General features: G+C 32.2%; 1 protein-coding gene across 3 annotated transcripts in view; it reads left to right on the top strand.

Annotated features, from left to right (window-relative positions):
• The window catches only part of LRRIQ3 (leucine rich repeats and IQ motif containing 3), a 219,520-nt gene that overhangs the window by 137,917 nt on the left and 61,818 nt on the right, over positions 1 to 19,785 (top strand). For all 3 annotated transcript variants that reach the window (XR_006206379.1, XM_042952923.1, XM_042952922.1), the window contains one exon: positions 12,744 to 12,873. Coding sequence is in view for 2 of the 3 variants with exons in the window: in XM_042952923.1 (XP_042808857.1) it covers positions 12,744 to 12,873 (130 nt within the window). In the remaining variant the exon portion in view is untranslated. The remainder of the gene's footprint in view (positions 1 to 12,743; positions 12,874 to 19,785) is intronic.

Genomic DNA, 19,785 nt, shown 5'->3' with positions numbered 1-19,785 from the left:
ATTGAATTGTTTAATTTATAATATAAAGAAGAGAGTAAAGAATGAAATCTTATACCCATCAGCCTGAAGTTTTCCCAATAGTGAAATATGACAGACAGATGACAAGAAAATGTAGGAAGGTTTCCAGATGAAAGATGAAAGATCATAATAGAAGCTGTAGCTTTTGGTAGTAGATGAGCCTTTTAAAATTTTATTTCATTCAATCTTTTCAATGTTTTTTTTTTTTTTTTTTGCTCATTATTGTATTATAAACAGTGTACTTCAGCTGGTTCATTCTCCAGTCTCCTTGCTTGATGTTTTCCTTATGTAAATTAAGCATCATCTATTTTCTGCCTAATTCATGTTCCCAGTTTCTTCAAGATGGTTTACAATCAGCTCAATCTTCTGATGACATTCACAGTTTTTAAAATATTCAAATTGAAACTTCTACATTTTTTTTCTTGGTATTCACCAGAAAAGGTACATTAATTAAAGTAATTAATTACTTTACTTACTTACTTACTGGTTAGGTTAAGAAAAAATTTGGATTTGACCACTGTACCAGTACAGGAGACACAGAATGGTTATGGTTCTAGGAACTAGTAAAGAAGGGTCAGTTTGGTAGGTAGCCCCACATCCAATGAGTACTGTTGAGCTCTGTTCACTGTCACATGGCTACCAACAGTTGACCAACTGGTATGAAAAGCTTAGTAATGTTGAAATTGGTCACTGAAAGCTGGTACTTGTGAAGTCTGTCCTCAGGTATCAAAGCCTAGACACTATGCTAACAGACTGCTTAAGAAGAAAACCAGTATCAAAGACTGGATTGCTAGAATGAAAGCTTGAGAAATGACCCAAGGCAGATGTCAAATTAGAACTAGGAAACATTGCAAAGGCAGATAGAGTGATGAAGGCTGAAGGAGGAGATAAAAAAATAATTACCAGAATTATGGATCAGTCTATGAGCAAAGGTAAATTAATAAGGGAACTCTAAGTATTGGTCCAGAGAGGCTAATTTTCTCCTATCTTAGGCTCTAGAATTGGAAGGAGAATGGAGTCTGTATGTTGGGGATTTAGTAGCTCCAAAGGAGGGAAAGAGTGATTGTAGAAACACAGCATACCTAACCAGCAGCTTTTTCTTCAAAACAGAACCATTGCTGCACATTGTGAGAAATTCCAGTATTAAAATTAACTATGTTTGATCTTGGCTGTTATGAATTAGCCATTTACTGAAGGCAAAGTCTCTTCCATAGATAGAGCTAATATATGAAAGCATTGTTTTGTGTCCTTCCCCTAATTCACCTCCATTCCAGCACATTTCCTTCTTTCTACAATGTGCCATCGGAAGGTTTCTGTCTCAAAGTAGGCACAAAAATGCCTTTTTTTCTTCAAGAACCTTAAATTCTTGGCACCAAGGCCAAAGCCTCCTTCCTGGAATCTCTTTACTTCTTTTTAAAGAATGATATTATTCCCAGAATTGTACTTCTTTATCTGTTTCCCTCTGCTCTTCAGTTGCAGCATCAAATAAAAGAATAAATTCCCTGATAATGTCCCAGAACCAAGATTTGGTCTTTTTCATTATTAGGAGAAATCAGATTCTCTGATTTAGCTGCAATATTTTTACTAATATTTTTCTTATGTATGTTTCTATTTAAATTTACTTATACACTGCTTCTTTTGAAAGTGACTTTTATGTGAATGTCTTTAGGAATATAAATCACTTTATGGCAGGTTGTGTTTTATTTTTTTTGTCACCCTTTACCTAGCACAGCAATATGCACATAGGAGGCACTTAACAAATATACTCTCTGTTGCATTTAAAACAAGTATAATCTAAACTCTACTGATATTATTTTGAGTCATAATTTATAACTCATGGAGCCATTTTAGTTTATTTTCTTAAAATATTATTCTGTGCTACTATGAAAAAAATAGCTAACAGAAATTTGCTTATCATTGAACTCTGTCTATGTGGGCAGGAAGAAATAAGGTTATCATTGTAAGAAGTTAGATGAAAATAAGATGCAAGTCAAAAAATAAGAAGTGCAAAAAGATCACACAAAGTTATGAACTATGTTAAAAAAAAAAAGATTTTCTTGCCAGTCCTGTTATACTAGAACTTAGAATACCTTTCAAAGATAAAGAAGGTTAAGGGGGTTACTCCATTTTGTGGTCATTATAATAAAATTCATTATTCCAGAAATGCTATAGGCTGATTATGTAAACAAACTAAAAATAAATTATATACATAAATTAATGAGTCAATTTTAGTGGATTATTAAAGAAAATGAAAATGGATAGCCTTAACATTTTATAGCATTTTATTTTTGATACAATTAGAAGTGGGGTACTTGGCATACGGGCAACTTATTGGATTCACTATGCCAAGTAATTTTTTCCCCCAAATCTTAGAAATGCTGATAAATCTTGAAAACACTAGTTCAAAGACAATATTAGAGTTTTATGCAAGATCCATACTTTTCAAAACCAGGGCATAGTCTTTATGTGGGAAATAGGGTATATTGTTAACTATAAAATACTTTTATAGGAAATGCATATACTCATTTCTTAAGAAACATCTTAGTGGAGAGTAGTGGTAGGAGAAAATATATAAAAAGCATGTCTTTCCTTTTTTGTTTTAACTTTTGAATTCATTGAAATATGAAAAACCTATCATTCATACTTTTAGGTTTGTTGCTACCACATAGAACCATGATTATGAGAATTCATGAGCACCTAAAAACCAATATGGAGCTCATTGTCCTCAAGGCAAAATGTAATGTTTGCTAAGTATCATTAACTAATGGTACACCTCAAAAGCTGAACTATTTTTTCCATCTTTAAACTTTATCACTGTATTTTTCTTCAGGGTAAAAAAAAATTATGGGTCAATTTTCACTGAAGTGGGATGGATTTATGTATTCACTCTCATCAGTGTCAAAAGGAATTGTGCACATCATTCCCGGACAACAGGATGAAAACCTGTCTCTGATTGGACACTAGGGATATCAGCTGTACTCACAAGATAAGTGTAAAGTTGAAAAGAGAAATACACTTGGTAATTCATCCAAGCCAGCATATTTTAACAGTTTGAAACTTGCATAAAAATGTTCATGAGATTATTTACTTCCTCATACAAGAAAGTTAATATTACCATTTTTAAATCCAGTGAAATGTACCATCATAAAAATTTCTGCTTTACAAAGACTGATAATTCAGAACTTTTCAAGCTGTCCATCCTTTTCTAATAAAAAAAGATAACAAAATCAATAAAATTACCATTCTTTACCACTTACTTAGAATGAATTTTTATTTGTTCAAGGTAAGAGAGAGTGGCGATTTCAATGTTCAATATTGGTCTATACTTTGAATGACAAAATTTGTGATTTATGATTCATCTAGAAATTGACATAACTGAATTTTCTTAAAACAAATTTAGGTTCCATGACTTAAAAAATATTAGCTATTGAATCACACTGCTGCTCTCTGATCTGTTTAATATAGCTTTAGAGATATTCCATTTAAGCATGGGTGTTTGCTGACAATAGTCACCAGGAAAGCCTAGAGGTACTCATAGTAAATTGCAGACATTTCTTTATATTTAAATCTTCATTAAATGAAATATAAGGATTCTGACAATACCTGTTTTGATACCTTAGGAACCTAAAATAAGCCTGCTTGTATCTTTGAAAGTTTTGGTGACTACAGTTTTGAGTCATTTTATTTAGCCACAGGAATTTTGGACCTCACGTAAATAAACTCTGGACCATGGCTGAAATGTTTCCAGTAAGAGCAGTAGGACTGAAGTTGTTAAAGAAGTTGTGCTGAATACTCTGTGACCTCAGACAGACTGAAATTTGTAATAGGGCTATAGAACTTTTGGGCTAGCTACCCCGGGTCAGTCAGTGAAAGAACTTACTGAGTGCTTTCTGTGTATATATATATATATATACACACACACACACATATATATATATATGTGTATATATATATATATACACATATATATATATATACACATATATATATATGCGTATATATACATACAGATATATGCATATATATACATATACATATATATACATAAATTTTATATAATCTATTTTTTATATAATTCACCTTTGCTCAAAAGAGTCCCCGTGGTTCCTAGCACATATGTTGTATTCAAAGGAAGGAGCATAATTATACAGCATTTGAAAAAGTCATTTTAGTAGTTAGCATTGTAAAACAAAACAAAACAAAACAAAAAGCTTAAGTGAAGCAACATTTACTAATACTCTAAACCCCCAAATGAGTACATTACTCCCAGTTGCAGGAGGCTAAAACCTTAGTTTTAGAAAATATTATCCAACTGAATTAATTAAATTATCCAATGAATCAACTTTGACAGTTTAGCAGTATGTATGTATAAAGCATATTTAAGTTGGTTATAATATGCTTTACTTAGAAACATAATTATATATATATGGATACTATTAATTTATTGAGGTGAGGGGTTTTTTTTTATGACTATAACCCCTTCCTCAGATTCTAAACCCCATTTTAAAACATATAAAGTGTCTAAAATGCTGAATTTGCCTAAGGTCTTTAGGGTAAAGAAGGGCAACCTAAACATCAGTAAAACGTTGATAGACCCTATCTGTTGTTCTTTCTCCTCTTTTGATAAATGTGGACATTGTTAAATATACATAGAAATATAGACTCTTGAGCTATGTATGTTACTAGTAAGGAAAAGTTGTATTTTTTCTTTAGAAAATTCTGTCTTGTTGCCCATCATTAAATTTTACACCACAGTAGGGCCTTGGTGGCTCAGTTGGTTAAGCATATGACTCTTGGTTTAAGCTTAGGTCATAATGTCATGGTTTGTGGGATCAAGCCCCATTGTCAGTGCAGAGCCTGCTTGGGATTCTCTTTCTCCCTCTCTCTCTGCCCCTCCCTTGCTCTCTCTTTATCTCTTTCTCAAAATAAATAAACATTTAAGGAAAAATGAGAAAATAAATTTTACACTACCATATGAACTTGTCTCATTTGGTGACTACTTAAGCAGTATTAATTTATATTGCTAATACATACTATGTCTCTCTTCATTTCAAAATGATTAGATTTGCTAGTTAAAAATATTGTAACCAACTAAGTTAACACATGAGGTTTAATAAAATGCAGATTTTTAATAGGAATGGTTTAGCATTAAGTCTATATTCTCAACTATGTCTCTCTTTCTGTTTTTCTCTCTCTGTAGATACCCTCAGTTTCAGCCTAATCAAACCATATTTTTTTTGGAAACAAAATTTTTCCCACTTCCAAGTCTTTATCTTGCTTCTTATGTTTTCCACATCTACATAGAATATTAATCATTAAATTATGAAATATTTTGAGAAGTCTAGAATTTAAATATTCACAAAATAAGTGTACTGATGTCTAGCATAGTGTCATGGATATAGTTGGCACTCAATACATATATGTTGAGTAAACTAATCAAATTTCTCAATCCTTTTTTGTTATTTGTGAGTTGCTATTGCAACAGAGGTTGAAGAATCCAATCAAAATGGTGCAGGGATATCGAGATAAGTAAACCACAGATCCAGTACTCAGAGGGAATAATTTCTTCTAGGGGTGAGAATTGTATTTAACTGTGATATAAGGTAGAATGTAATAAGTGCTTTGAAAGTTATAAATAAAATAATATTGATTATGTAGAGTTACCGTTTTTTAAAAATGTGGTCTTTAGGTAAACCAGATACAGAATTATTCTCAATTATTACTATATATGATATTGGCTATTAGATACTGTAATCAATATATTAGTGAAAAATAAGACAATAGAATTGCATTGTCTTATAAATAATAATTCGTGAAATAAATTTCTGGAGAAATTTTTAGGGAAACATAAATCCATATACTCTGAAATTTTTCATGCCCTTTACTTGACCTCATACCAATTATTACTAATGAACTAGCCACTGTGTTCTCTCAACTTGAAACTATAACCTATTCTAAAATTTCATGGAGGTTTGCAGCATCTGTTTACTAGATTTGACCACTGCTACTACCAAGTAGCCACTGTAATGAAGCAGACAGAATGGGCCTCGGTAATTTACACATTGGCACCTCTAATCTTGGTAAGAATAGACCTTACACCTTAACCATTCTTCAACTGAGGGAGCATACCTTTCTATTATGCTTTTTTTCCTGGTGTTCTTTAACTGGACATTTGCAGCAAAATATAATATTCAGCCACTTTCATTTCTCATGGCTACTTTTTGTATAGAAGAGAAATGTCACACTTCTTTCTGTATTTACTGTGTGTCCTGTATTTGTTTATCCAGGTCATCCTTTGTAAATTCTCTTCTTCATGTATCAAGAGTATTATCATTTCTAGTCTTCTTTGTTAAGATGAAGTAAGACTGGGAACAAAAACAAGATAGTAGCATTTTTCAAACAGCAGTTAAACCGGCCAGTTGCTTCTAGGGGAATATCTTAAAAAATAACTTTTCTCATAAAGCTTTATTTTAAGTAATTCCCCCTTTTCCATGGATTTTATTTCATGTTAACCAGCACTTATTCTTGAAAGCAGAGTTCAAGTGGCACCTGCCATAATGGATCTCTATATTAGCCTCCCCTGTGGTAAAGAGTTGCTTGCTAAGTAACGTAATGAGAGGCAATGCAGCCAAACACAAGTTAACAGTTTTTCATTCAGACAAAAGAGGACACCTTTTTTTTAGTTTGGATTTTGGCATATTCCTAAAGTTATTCCTTTGAATATTATATGGAAAACCCAAGATTTGGATTAGCACTTTTAAAGATGATGTCTTAGCTGGGAAGAGGAAAGGGAACAAAAACAACAGAAAATGGGGTAGGACATCAAAGGATTAGTGACTTCGTTGTGATTCTAAAGAGGTTTTTGGTATCATCTTTGAAATGGAACCTACTTACAATGAACTATATGTATGATATAGACAAAGCAAAAATGCTTGATCAATTATAGAATAGTATACATAGTATAGGAGTAGATATATAGTTAATAATGAGTCTCTCTTAACAACCTGCTTTGGTGCATAATACATAATGTGAAAACAAAACTACAATCTTCAGAATACCAACTAAGCTAAGTTGGAAACTTAAACCATTAAGGATTGAAAATGAATCATAATTTTCAGAGACAAAAGAGTTTAGTATAAAATATTTACCCTTGGTCCAGAAAGTGGAGAAAATTATCACTGTCACCACTCCTCAATTTTTAATGAGAAATTATCATCTCTCTCGGGGAAAATAAACATCTGATACAATTATCCATCTGATATTTTACAAGGATGTACTTATTTAGTTTGTCAATTATAGGGAGCTCCGTAGCTCTCCATTAATCTATTCCAATTTTCAGTAATATTCTGAGATTCTTTTCTTATTATGATTGGATGAGATTTAGTAAATATACACAAGTCTCTCTCTGCTTCCATATCTATTATAGATTATTTTTTCTTAGCTTCTCTACTCAATACTGTCAAAGGAAAGCTCTTTCATTGCCATTTTGGTCCTCTGGCTTATTGTGATGTAGAACAACAGAATAGGTAGAGAGATGTATCCAAGTAGATGTATAATTATTCTTACCAGATGGTTATGTTTATGCTTTTTGTAAGTGTTACATATTGAGGAATGGTAAAGTAGAAGAGACTCTAGAAAACTAAGAGTTTACTTTGATGTACATGATAAATAAGGAATGAGAGAGTTGTAAAAGAGTTGCTGAGTAAAAAGCATTGGAGTAACTGTAGATTATGGAGATTTCAGGATTAAAAGACGGAATATTGAAAAATGTTACTTGGGATATAGTCCTTTAAAAAATACAAGCTAGGAATTTATTTTTAAATTATGTCTGGTTGTTGGACTCACTCCATAAAAGGGAGTTTCATTTTATAGTATATTGAACCAAAGTTCCTAAACCTCCACTCATTCCTTCTAGTACTTCTCTTTGGTACTATTCATTACACATTTAGCATGTAATTATTGAGTATTTGCTGAGTGCCAGGGGCCATTCTTGACGCTAAGTAAAGAAAGCAAGCATAGAGTTCTTGCCCTGATGAACTAGATTCTAGGAAAAAACAAAAGCAAAAACCAAAACAAAACAAAAACCAAGTTGTAACCAAAGGAATCAAACAAAGTTGTGATAAATGTTTTAAATAAAATAAATAGATTGCTGAGATAGAGAATAATAGGAGAAAGCCTACTTCTCATAAGACTTTCACAGAATGTTTTTCCAATAATGTTAAGACCTGAAGGATAAGAAGCTAGCCATGCAAAATATAGGAGAGTGTTCTAGAACTTGCACAGTGACCTGAGGCTTGGAGTAACTTGTTTTATTTGAGTGGAGTTCAAGGGACTGCATGAAATCCAATGTTGCAGGAGTATGATTAACAAAGTCAAGGGTAGCATGAGATGAATTTGGCTTTGTGGTTCAGGGCCATATTGTGCTGGGTTTTGCAGTTTACAGTAATGACTGGGCACCTTGGACAACTATTAGGGGATTTAAAGCTAAAATAAATATCAGATTTATCTTTTGATAATTGTGAATGAATCTTGTAAGAGCCAGGGTGAAGGCAGAAACCAACAGAAGGCCATTTGTGGCTGGAAAGGATGATTAAAGCTTACACTAAACAAGTAATGTGAAAATAAAGAGAAGTAGACAGATTTGAAATACATTTAGGAAGGAGAATTGACAAGATTTGCTGGTGGCTTAGATATAGAGTTTCAGAAAGAAGGAAAAAATAGAGAAAAAATTCTAAGTTTTTGTGGTTTGAACAAGAGAATGCTATCATTTTATAAGATGAGGGAGATGGCAATCTGGGGAGTTAAGAAGCCTGAATCACTCTTTGTTGCCTTTTTTCTACTCTGGATTTAAATATGGCTTATGTATATAGGGCTTACTTTAAAACTAATTCAGTAGGTAGGCTCCTCTTTTTTCACATTCCAGGTTATCTAACCTCATCTGAAAATATGTGACCCTGACCTGACACAGTGCTTCAACTGTGGTTCTGATCAGAAATTTGTGATCTGTGATTTTCTTCATTCGAGATAAAATGCTTAATATAGCATAAAGTCATCATACAATGTACTCTTAATTTACTCTTAACTAAAATATTGTATCCTATTATCACTTATGACTTTAAATCACTTTATGTATTGCAGTGATTAAATGCATTTTGCCCAACTGTAATATTTATTTCTATTATACGTCATGTTTAATTTGATCTATTGCTCCACTCTACTGATAATATTTAAAACTTGTGTCTGGTGTTAACTGATTTTGTTCTGTCGCCACCTCACCTAAAAATTTCATAAACATTTCCTTCATTATTATTCAAATCATTTGTATAAATGTTGATCATGATAGGGCTAAGAACACATCTGTGTAAGATATTAGAGATCTCACTTCAGGTTGTATCATTGTATTAATCCTTACTCTTCTTCATTTGATGACTTAACATCTCTGATCTCCATCTAATCATGCTGCCTTCCAAAGTTGTGAAAATGTTTCTCAACCGTATTACTAAAATGCAGGTTTATCATGCCAAGTATGTTTGACTTGAATTAATTTTGACCCTGTTAAAAATGAAATTATACCTAATGTAATCAGTTGTAAACTTATACTGCTCCCTGGTGATTATCCCTCTTCCAAATGCCACCAAAGATCCTCAAAAGTATTTCTGAAATTATTGAGGACCAGTGTTAGGTTTAAGGTACTTCAGTTAATAGAAACTGTTATACTAGCATTAAACTGTTAATACTTTATGTTATTGAAAACACGATATTTATTAGATTATCCCCAGTCTTCTGATAACTTTAACCTTCTCCATGAGTTTGAATATCAATAAGTGGGCATATCCTTTCTTTTCCTTCTTGAAGTATGTACAAAGAAAAGCTCACTTTCTTTACCTTGGCAGCTTGTGTAAGCCTCAGTTCACTTAGGACTTTAGATGCTCATCTTCCTAGATGTGTTACACTATCATGTATGGAGGCTTTGTCATGGATTCTTTTATAAAAGCCAAGGAAGATAAAATTATTTTAAATGATGACAAGCAGTGACATGTGGATATATGAAAAATGATAACTGGGAGAGCTAAAGAAAATATATTTTTGAAAGGAACTAACTAGCTATGCATTTAATTTTTAAATAGAATACAAATATGGAAAATTTATATTTTAAATATCTATGTAATCTAATTTTTAAATATCATGATTCTATACATTGACTTTCTTTGTGATAGAGATTGGCTACTCAGATCTGACAGATATGCACTTATTTTAAAAATTTACTTATTCTTTCAGGGGAAGCCAAATAAATATGTATTATTAGAAACAGATTGCTGAACATGTCCTTGCATTCTAAAGGGTCCATTTATACTGAAACAGAATTTGAGGTGATTTTTAACATATAATGAATTGCATTGTTAGTAGGGAGATACAAGTTATGAAAATAGAGCAAAATTTATAGAAGTAAGAAAAGACAAAATTGATGATGCAGAGGACTAATTGAAGAGGACTGATAGATGAATTTGAGGTTGAAAAAGCATTTAGAGTTGATTGTAACATATTTGATGGCAAAACAGTTGCCTATATTATTTTTGTATAATTTGTTTAATAGGAAGAAAGGAACTCAAATGAAAATAGAAGCAACATTACTTAAAATAATGTTATATTTTGATAATGTGTTGATACTGTGTTATTATATTATAATTATTCTTGACAAACTTAAGAAAACAATTTTAATATAAAGAGAACATATAGGCTCAGAAGTAACTGCTAGTCTTTCTAGCAAAAAGTAGCATTTTTGTCACGTGAAGACTGGAAAGAAATTGTGTTGTGTAACAGTTGACTAGTGAGGGATTTTTCATGAAGAATAAAAACAGGTTCATTCTAGGACCTCCTAATACCTAGTACCTATCTTGAACATTTAAAAAAAAAAGAAAAAAAAACCTTGCACAATGAGTCACCATATAGAGACAGATTGTTTTCAGTAAATTAAAGAATATCACATATAAAATTTAAAAGATAGAAACTCAAGGAGATTTGATTAAATACATCTATTTTGTGCTGTATAGGAATTTTGGCAGAAAACTGTAAATATAGAGTACCAAGACACATATCCAAGTTTCTCTTCTAAATTGTAGAATAAAGGATGTTTGCACAAGTGGATAGGTCAAAGTAGGGGAAATATGATAATGAGCTTTTTATTTCAAAATTCTATCTGCTGTCACATATTAGAGAGTTTATGTGACTCTCCTCTTCTTGGATGAAGGTGGTGCTATTCACCAAAACTAGATATAATAATTAACAGATTTGGAGGAAAGAAAGGACTTAAATTATATTGAATATGAGACATCTGTGAGATTTTCCAGGGTGAAAGAACACGACTTATGGTTAGTAATGAGTACTACATAAAAAACAAACATCTCAGAAAGGAGTACTATCTGAAAATATATATTTGAGAGTCTTCGGAATTTAGGCCAGTGGAATTCATCAAGGAGAGCATGATATCCTGGGAAGGTTTCTTAAAATACAAATGTATATTCCCTCCCAAATTCTGGTCTTTACTCTGTGGCAGACTGTGGTTCCTACCAATATCTCTCCTTTTCTTTCTTGATAATAAACCCTAAATTTTATTCTAGGCAGAACATTACCTAGCAAAAAGACTGCATTGCTTATCCTCCCTGTAAGGTATAAACAGAAGTTATTGGAAAGACCTCTGGGAAAGTACCTTAAGACCCATGGCCAATGTCCTTTTGTCATTTTACCCTTTCCTCCATCTTGCTGACTGAAATACAGACATGATGTTTGGAGCTCTAGGAGCTACCTTGACTCATGAGTAAACCTTGAAGATAGAAACCATGTAGAGGCAGTAAGACAGAGATGATAAATTTTGAAAGATCTTGGGTTTCTGGTGATCTGGTGAATCCTCTGTATCACTGGTGGATAGACTGTGAAGACAAAGGCCAATAACACAGTATTACTTATTAAAACATTCCCAACCAATTTATAGACATTGCATAGTTTACATCTGAAAGTGCCCCCAACTCCCCATGAAACTCCCTTTCAACATTCTATTTGTTATTCTTTCTACACATACCAAATCCATTTGTACTTTTAAGACTTGTGATAATGTTGGTCCCATTTCTCCTTCTTCCTTAGTATTTTTAGTATCTGTAAAATAGTTTTGTCTACCCTTGAGAAAGAAAGAGACAGAGCACAATGGGGGAGAGGCAGACAGAGAGGGAGACAGAATCCAAAGCAGGCTGCAAGCTTTCAGCTCAGAGCCCAGCTCAGAGCGCAACATGGGGTTTGAACCCCTGAACCATGGAATAGCTACCTGAGCTGAAATCTGATACTTTATTGACTGAGCCACCCAGGTGCCCCTATCCTTTCTTAATCTAAATCTCTCTTCAGGTTTTCTGGGCAACACCATTTTGCTTCTTTTTGTTATTTTTTATCTTCCCCTCTGTGTTTTGTTTTGTCATGGCACCCTCCTGACATATCCCCTTTTCCCTCAGCCTCCTTTTGAGCATGGTTCAAAGTATATCATTACTATTAATAGACAATTTTTCAAAATCATACACAATGGAACTCTTTTCATATTTTCCTCAATTTGCCTATCTTACAGTTTTTGCTGTTTTTTTAAAAAATAAAATCACTCATGGTAATGTATAATAAATGTGAGTTTTTAAAATGTATGTAATAGATATTATTATGGTTGTCATTGTTTTTATTTTTTTCCACAGAATATACTTTCTCATGTTGATTTAAAAAGTTCTAGAGAACAGAGAAAACATGTTTCCTCTATATTATATGAATTAAAAACAAAAAAAATTGGTAAAAAATCAAAAACATCAAGACATATCATTCAAAAAGGTTAGTTATATGAATTTTTAAATTATATGTGTGAACATATTTTGATGAAGAGTAAATTCATTAGAAATTGGGCATGTTAATTTTGAACTGTAAATATACCCATGAAATAACATGTTTAGACTTCTAGGTAAAATCTCCATATCTCGTTTAATATTTTTAAATATACATATTCAGAAAGTTGTTTCATGGATATTAAGAACTGGAAGTGTAAGGTGGGAATTAAGAGAAATAGGTATTAGCAAGAACCATATGAAATTGATAGCTTTGTTGCAGTATGGCTAGGTCAGCATGGTTCTTCTTTCAGGAAATCTGTCAAGTATCAGATTAATTAATATAAATAATTTCAATTAAATAATGATATTTAATTTCCTTCAGGCTTTGAACATAATTATATTTGTCAATAAAAATAAATTTTATGTTAATAAGATTTTGGTTGTCAAATGTATACTTGTTTTTTTGTTGTTGTTTCTACAGAATTTTTTCTGATGTAATTTTGTTATGGCCAGATGACATTCTTTTCTTTACCTCTGTCTTTCACAGAAAAATCATATAATAATCTTTATGAAATTATTTCAAATTGTTATCAATTTCCACAAGGTTTCTCTTAAACCTTTTTAAAATTATTGTGATAAAAATATTTACCACGAGACCTACCCTCTTAATATCATTAACCATAGTCATAACATTGCACAGCAGATCTCTAGAACTTTTTCATCTTGTATGACTGAAACTTTATACCCATTTCTCTCTTTCTCTAGCCTTTTAATTCTTAAATATTCAAATCTTTCTCTTTTTAAAAACTCATGATGGTGTCTTTATTCCCTTTTATTTTCTTTATATATGAACTGGTCTATCTCTGCCTTATGTGTCAGTGGCTTTATTTGTTATTTCATCAATTATCCATTAGTTTCCATCATAATTAATATTATTGTATATATTAACACGTTATAAATACTTTATATTAGTATCCATTGTACTTTATATATTTCATAAAGCTCTGTATTTTTATTGATTTGTATCCAGTTATTTAACTCCTAGATTTATAAATGAAATAATGGAAAAGTTGTAGTCTCATATACCATATATTCTTCCTGGTACCCAAGACAATATCATCTAATGATTTTAACTGACTTTTATGCTGTTTTATATTTCCAAGTAACATGCCTATTCTGCTTTTTTTTTTAAGTTTTAGATACTGTTTACAAATTTCCACTGTGAGAGATGGAGATTTAATTCTCTTATAAAATCTCCCTAACACACACACTTATCATCACTATTTGGGGGTTAATTAATGTTTAATGTTTTAATTATTTAGCCTATATACATATTGCTCATGGCTGAGCCAAACAATGTATTAGGATATGTTTGCTTTTTATATTATTTTTTTTGAAAACTTTTTTGAAAATGTCACACCATTCAAACCAGCACTCATATGTGTGTGTGTGTGTGTGTGTGTGTGTGTGTGTGTGTGTGTGTATTCATGATAAATTTGCTTGAGTCTTTCCTTTTGCTGAATCAATCAGGATTGCTTGCTCTCTAAACCTGCTCTTACATCATCCATCTTAGTACATCTCTTCAACTGTGGGCCTGAGAATTTATTTGTGCCCATGCTCTGTTGGGACTCTAATTTCCAGAACTCTCTAATATCTTGTTCTTTCCTGGCTTATTTTCTTATTTTAATACAGAGCCTTCTCTACTAGTTTACTGAGGAAATATATACAGGAGGTAAAATTTTTAAATCCTTGAAAGCCTAAATATGTCTTTATGCTACACTTATGTTTGGTTGATGATTTGACTGTGTAGAGCTTCTTTCAGAATTCTTTCAGAATTGCTTTATTGTGTCCTAACTTCCAGTGTTTCCTTTAAGAAGTCTATTTCCAGTTAGTTCTCAGCCTGATATTTATGAACATCTATTTATTGTTTTTCTCTTCTGACTCGAAACTTTTAGCATTTTCTTTTTCTTTTTTTTTTTAATGTTTATTTATTTTTGAGAGGGGGAGGGGAAGAGAGAGAGGGAGGGGGAGAATCCAAAGCAGGCTCTTCACTGTGTGAAAAGGCTGATTTGGGGCTCGAACTCACTAACTGTGAGATCATGACCTGAACTGAAGTCGGACGCTTAACTGAGCCACCCAAGCACCCCTAGCATTTTCTTTTTATACCAAATATTCTGCAATTTCACAGTGATTTGTCTCTAGATATTTGTTTGCTTGCTTGGCCAAATTGTTTTTTGATTCAATTTATTGTAGCAATTCAATGTAAAAATTTATATCTCTCAGTTCTGGGTATTTCTCTTGTATTTTTTTATGATTATATATATATATATATCATATATTATATATATATCATATATTATATATATATCATATATTATATATATCATATATATATATATGATTATATATATACATATATATATATGTGTATATATATGTATATATACATATATATATATGTGTATATATATATAAAACATAAAACCTAACCCTTTTAAACATTTCTAACTGTACATTAAGTATGTTTATACTGTTGTGCAAACATCAGGGACCTTTTCATCTTCCTTCTTCAATTGAAACTATATGCCCATTAAACACTAACTCCCAATTCTCCCCCACCTACAACCTCTGGAAAGCACTATTCCAATTCTGTCTGTAGAATTTGATTACTCTAGCTATCTTATGTAAGTGGAATCATACAATATTTGTCCTTTTGTGACTAACTTCTTTTACTTAGCATAATGTCTTTAATGTTGATTTATGTTGAAGCATGTCATTATTTTTTCTTTTTTAAAAAAAAATTTTAATGTTTATTTATTTTTGAGAGACAGAGCATGAGCAGGGAAGGGATAGAGAGAGAGAGGCAGACACAGAATTTGAAGCAGGCTCCAGGATCTGAGCTGTCAGCACAGAGCCAGACTCAGGGCTTGAACCCACGAACCATGAGATCATGACTGGAGCCAAAGCCGGGCGCTCAACCAACTGGGCCACCCAGGTGCCCCTATTTTGTTTTCTTTTTAAAGTTAAATAAATATTCCATTACAGTTGACCTTTGAACAACATAGTGTTGAATTGTGCAGGTTCACGTATACACAGAGTTTTTTTTTTTATACGAATACTAGTACTATAAATGTGTTTTCTCTTCCTTATAATTTTTTTCTCTAGCTTACTTTATTATAAGAATACAGTATATAATACATACAACATACAAAATATGTGTTAATTGACTATGTTATTAGTGAGACTTTTGGTCCTATAGCAGGCTATTACAGGTTAAGTTTTTGGGAAGCCAAAAGTTATACATGGAATTTCAACTGTGCAAGGGGGTGGTGCTCCTAACCCCTGCCTTGTGCAAAGGTCAACTATATGTAGATACCTTTGCTTATCTTTTCATCTGTTAATTGACACTTGGGTTGCTTCTGTATTTTAGCTGTTGTAAATACTGTTGCTATGAGTATGGGTGTACAGATATTTCTTTGAGATTCTGATTTCATTAGTTTGAGTATACACCCAGAAGTGGAATTGCTGGATCATATGGTAATTTTAACTTTTTAAAATACTACCATACTGTTTTCTACAGCTGTTGTACCATTCTGCATTCCCAGCAACAGTGCACAGGTCTCTAATTTCTTCACATCCTAGCCAATACTTGTTATTTTCTTTCCTTTTTTGCTGTTCCTTCCCCACTCCTCCCCCATTTCCTTATTGCTTCCTCCTCCTACCCCCTTCCTTCTTCTCTTTCTTCTTCTTCTATGGTAGCCATCCTAGAGGGTATGAGGTCATATCTCATTGTGCTTTTGTTTTGCATTTCTCTAATGATTAGATTAGTGAAGCTGAGCATATTTTCATGTGCTTATTGGTATATCTTCTTTGTAGAAATGTTTATTCAAGTCCTTTGTTGTCCATTGCCTATTTGTATTGTTTGCTCTTTTGTTGCTATTGAATTGTAGAATTTGTTTGTATATTCTAGACATAAATCATATATATATGTATGTATATGTATATATATATATATATATACATACACATTTCTCCCGTTCTATGGGTTGCCTTTTTACATTGTTGATAGTACCTTCATGCACAAAAGTTTTTTATCCATTTGGGGTTAATTTTTATATATTATGTAGAGTCCAACTTTACCTTTTGCACATGGAATCCAGTTTTCTGAATTCCATTTGTTGAGAAGAGTATTGAATCATCTTGATATCCATTTTGAAAATCATTTGATTGTATATGCAAGAGTTTACTTCTGAGCTTCTGTTCTATTCCAGTGATGTATATGTCTATCTTTTATTTTTTTATGTTTATTTATTTATTTATTTATTTATTTATTTTTTAAACGTTTATTTATTTTTGAGACAGAGAGAGACAGAGCATGAACGGGGGAGGGTCAGAGAGAGAGAGGGAGACACAGAATCAGAAACAGGCTCCAGGCTCTGAGCTGTCAGCACAGAGCCCGACGCGGGGCTGGAACTCACAAACTGCGAGATCATGACCTGAGCCGAAGTCGGATGCTTAACCGACTGAGCCACCCAGGCGCCCCTTTATTTATTTATTTTTAAGAGAGAGAGAACACAAAAAGTGGAGGGGCAGAAAAGGAAACAGAATGTGAAGCAGGCCCCAGACTTTGAGCTGTCAGCGCGGAGCCCCAAGTGGGACACACACTCACGAACCGTGAGATCATGACCTGAGCTGAAGTCGGTTGCTTAACCGACTGAGCCACCCAGGTACCCCATATGTCTGTCTTTATATCAGAACCACACTGGTGTGATTACTCTAGCTTTGTAATAAGTTTCAAAATGATGAGGTATGAGAACTGCAACTTTCTTCTTTTTTAGGGTTGTTTTCACTCTTTGGGGTCTCTTGAAATTTTGTATGAATTTTAGGATGGATTTTTCTATTTCTGCTAAAATGCCATTTGGATTTTTATAAGGAGTTGATTGAATTTATAGATTACTTTGAGTAGTAGTTTAGCAATGTTATATCTTCCAGTCCACAAACATGGGATGTTTTTTCCATTTATTTGTGTCATCTTTAATTTCTTTCAGCAACATATTGTAGGTTTCAGCGTACAAGTCTTTCGCATCGTTAGTTAAATTTATTCTAAGTATTTTATTCTTCTTGATACTATTATAAATGAAATTATTTTTTTTAATTTCCTTTTTGGATCCCTCATTGTTAATATATAGAAACACAAATGATACTTGTGTGTTGGTTTTTGTATCCTGTAAGTTTGTTGAATTTGTCTGTAGTTCTGATAGGGTCGTGTGTGTGTGTGTGTGTGTGTGTGTGTGTGTGTGTGTGTATGAGTCTGTGTGATCTTCCCAGTTTTCTACATGTAAGATCATGTTCTGTGTCAACAAATAATTTTACTTCTTCCTTTCCAGTTTTCATGTCTTTTAGTTTTCTTGCCTAAATTTCTTGCCTAGCTCTGGCTAGGACTTCCAGTACTATATTAAATACAAGTGCAAAAGTGGGCATTTGTCTTATTCATGATGTTAGAGAAGAAAATTTTAGTGTTTTACCATTGTAGGATATTGTGTGTGTGTGTGTGTGTGTGTGTGTGTGTGTGTGTGTGTGTTTTATGTCTTTTATTGTGTTCAGGTAGTTTCTGTCTATTCTTTGGTTTTCTTTTAGTGTTTTTATCATCAAAGTTTGTTGAAATTTTGTCAAAATATTATTTTGCATTGATTGAGACGGGTCATTTTGTTTTTTCCTTCATTCTGTTAATGTGTATTATGTTGATTGATTTTCATATGTTGTACCATTTCCTGCATTCCAGGAATAAATCCCACTTGATCCTGATGTATAATCTTTTTAATATGCTACTTAATTGAGTTTGTTAGTAGTTTGTAGAGGATTTTGCATTAGTATTCATAAAGGATATTGGTTTTCTTTTCTTGTAGTGTCTTTGGCTTGAGTATCAGGATAATGTAGCCTCAGGGGAGTAAGGAGGTATTCCCTCCTTTTCAGTTTTTTGGAAGAGTTGGAGAAGGATTGTTGTTACTTCTTCTTGCCTACTAAAATCATCTGGTCTTTTACTTTATTTGTTGGGGAGTTTTCAATTACTGATTAAATCTCCTTATGAGCTATAGATGTATTCAGATTTTTTGTTTCTTCATGATTCCGTGTTGGTAGGTTGTGTATTTATAGGAATTTGTCTATGTCATCTAAGTTATACAATTTATTTGTGTATATTTATTTTCAGTATTTTTATAATCCTTCCTAATTTTGTAAAATCATAGTAACGTACCTGCTTTCCCTTCTGATTTTAGTTATTTGACCCTTTTTTCTTCTTAGCTTTTCTAGCTAAAGTTTTGTCAATTTTGTTTATATTTTTGAAGAGCTATATCTTATTTTCACTTTTTCTGCTGTTTTTATAACTCTGTTTATCTCCTTTTTGATATTTATTATTTTCCTTCTTCCTAGCTTAGTTTAGTTTATACTTTTACCAGTTCTGTAAAATGTAAATTTAGATTGTTTATTTGAGACTATTTTTCTTTTATAATGTAATCATTTATATCCATACACTTGCATCTTGGCACTGATTTGGATGCATCCTAGAAGTTTTAGTATATTGTGTTTCATTTTCATTTGTCTCAAGATATCTTATAATTTCCATTGCGATTTCTTTTTTATCTTATTGTCTATTGAAGAGTGTGCCATTTAATTTCTACATACTTGTGAATTTTCCAGTTTTCCTTATGTTAATTGATTTCTACTTTCATTCCTTTGTGATTAGAAAATATAATTTCAGCATTTTTAAATGTATTAAGATTAGTTTTATAGCCTGATATATTGCATATCCTAGATAATATTCCATGTGCACTTGATAAAAATGTATTTTCTTCTATTGTTGGTAGTGTTTTATATATGTCTGTTAGGTCCAATTTTATCTACAATGTTGTTCAAGTCCTCT

The sequence above is a fragment of the Panthera leo genome, chromosome C1 (assembly GCF_018350215.1).
Source record: "Panthera leo isolate Ple1 chromosome C1, P.leo_Ple1_pat1.1, whole genome shotgun sequence".
In the NCBI taxonomy this organism is placed as follows: Eukaryota; Metazoa; Chordata; class Mammalia; order Carnivora; family Felidae; genus Panthera; species Panthera leo.
Note: the sequence above shows the minus strand (reverse complement) of the source record. Positions and strands in the feature narration are given on the sequence as shown.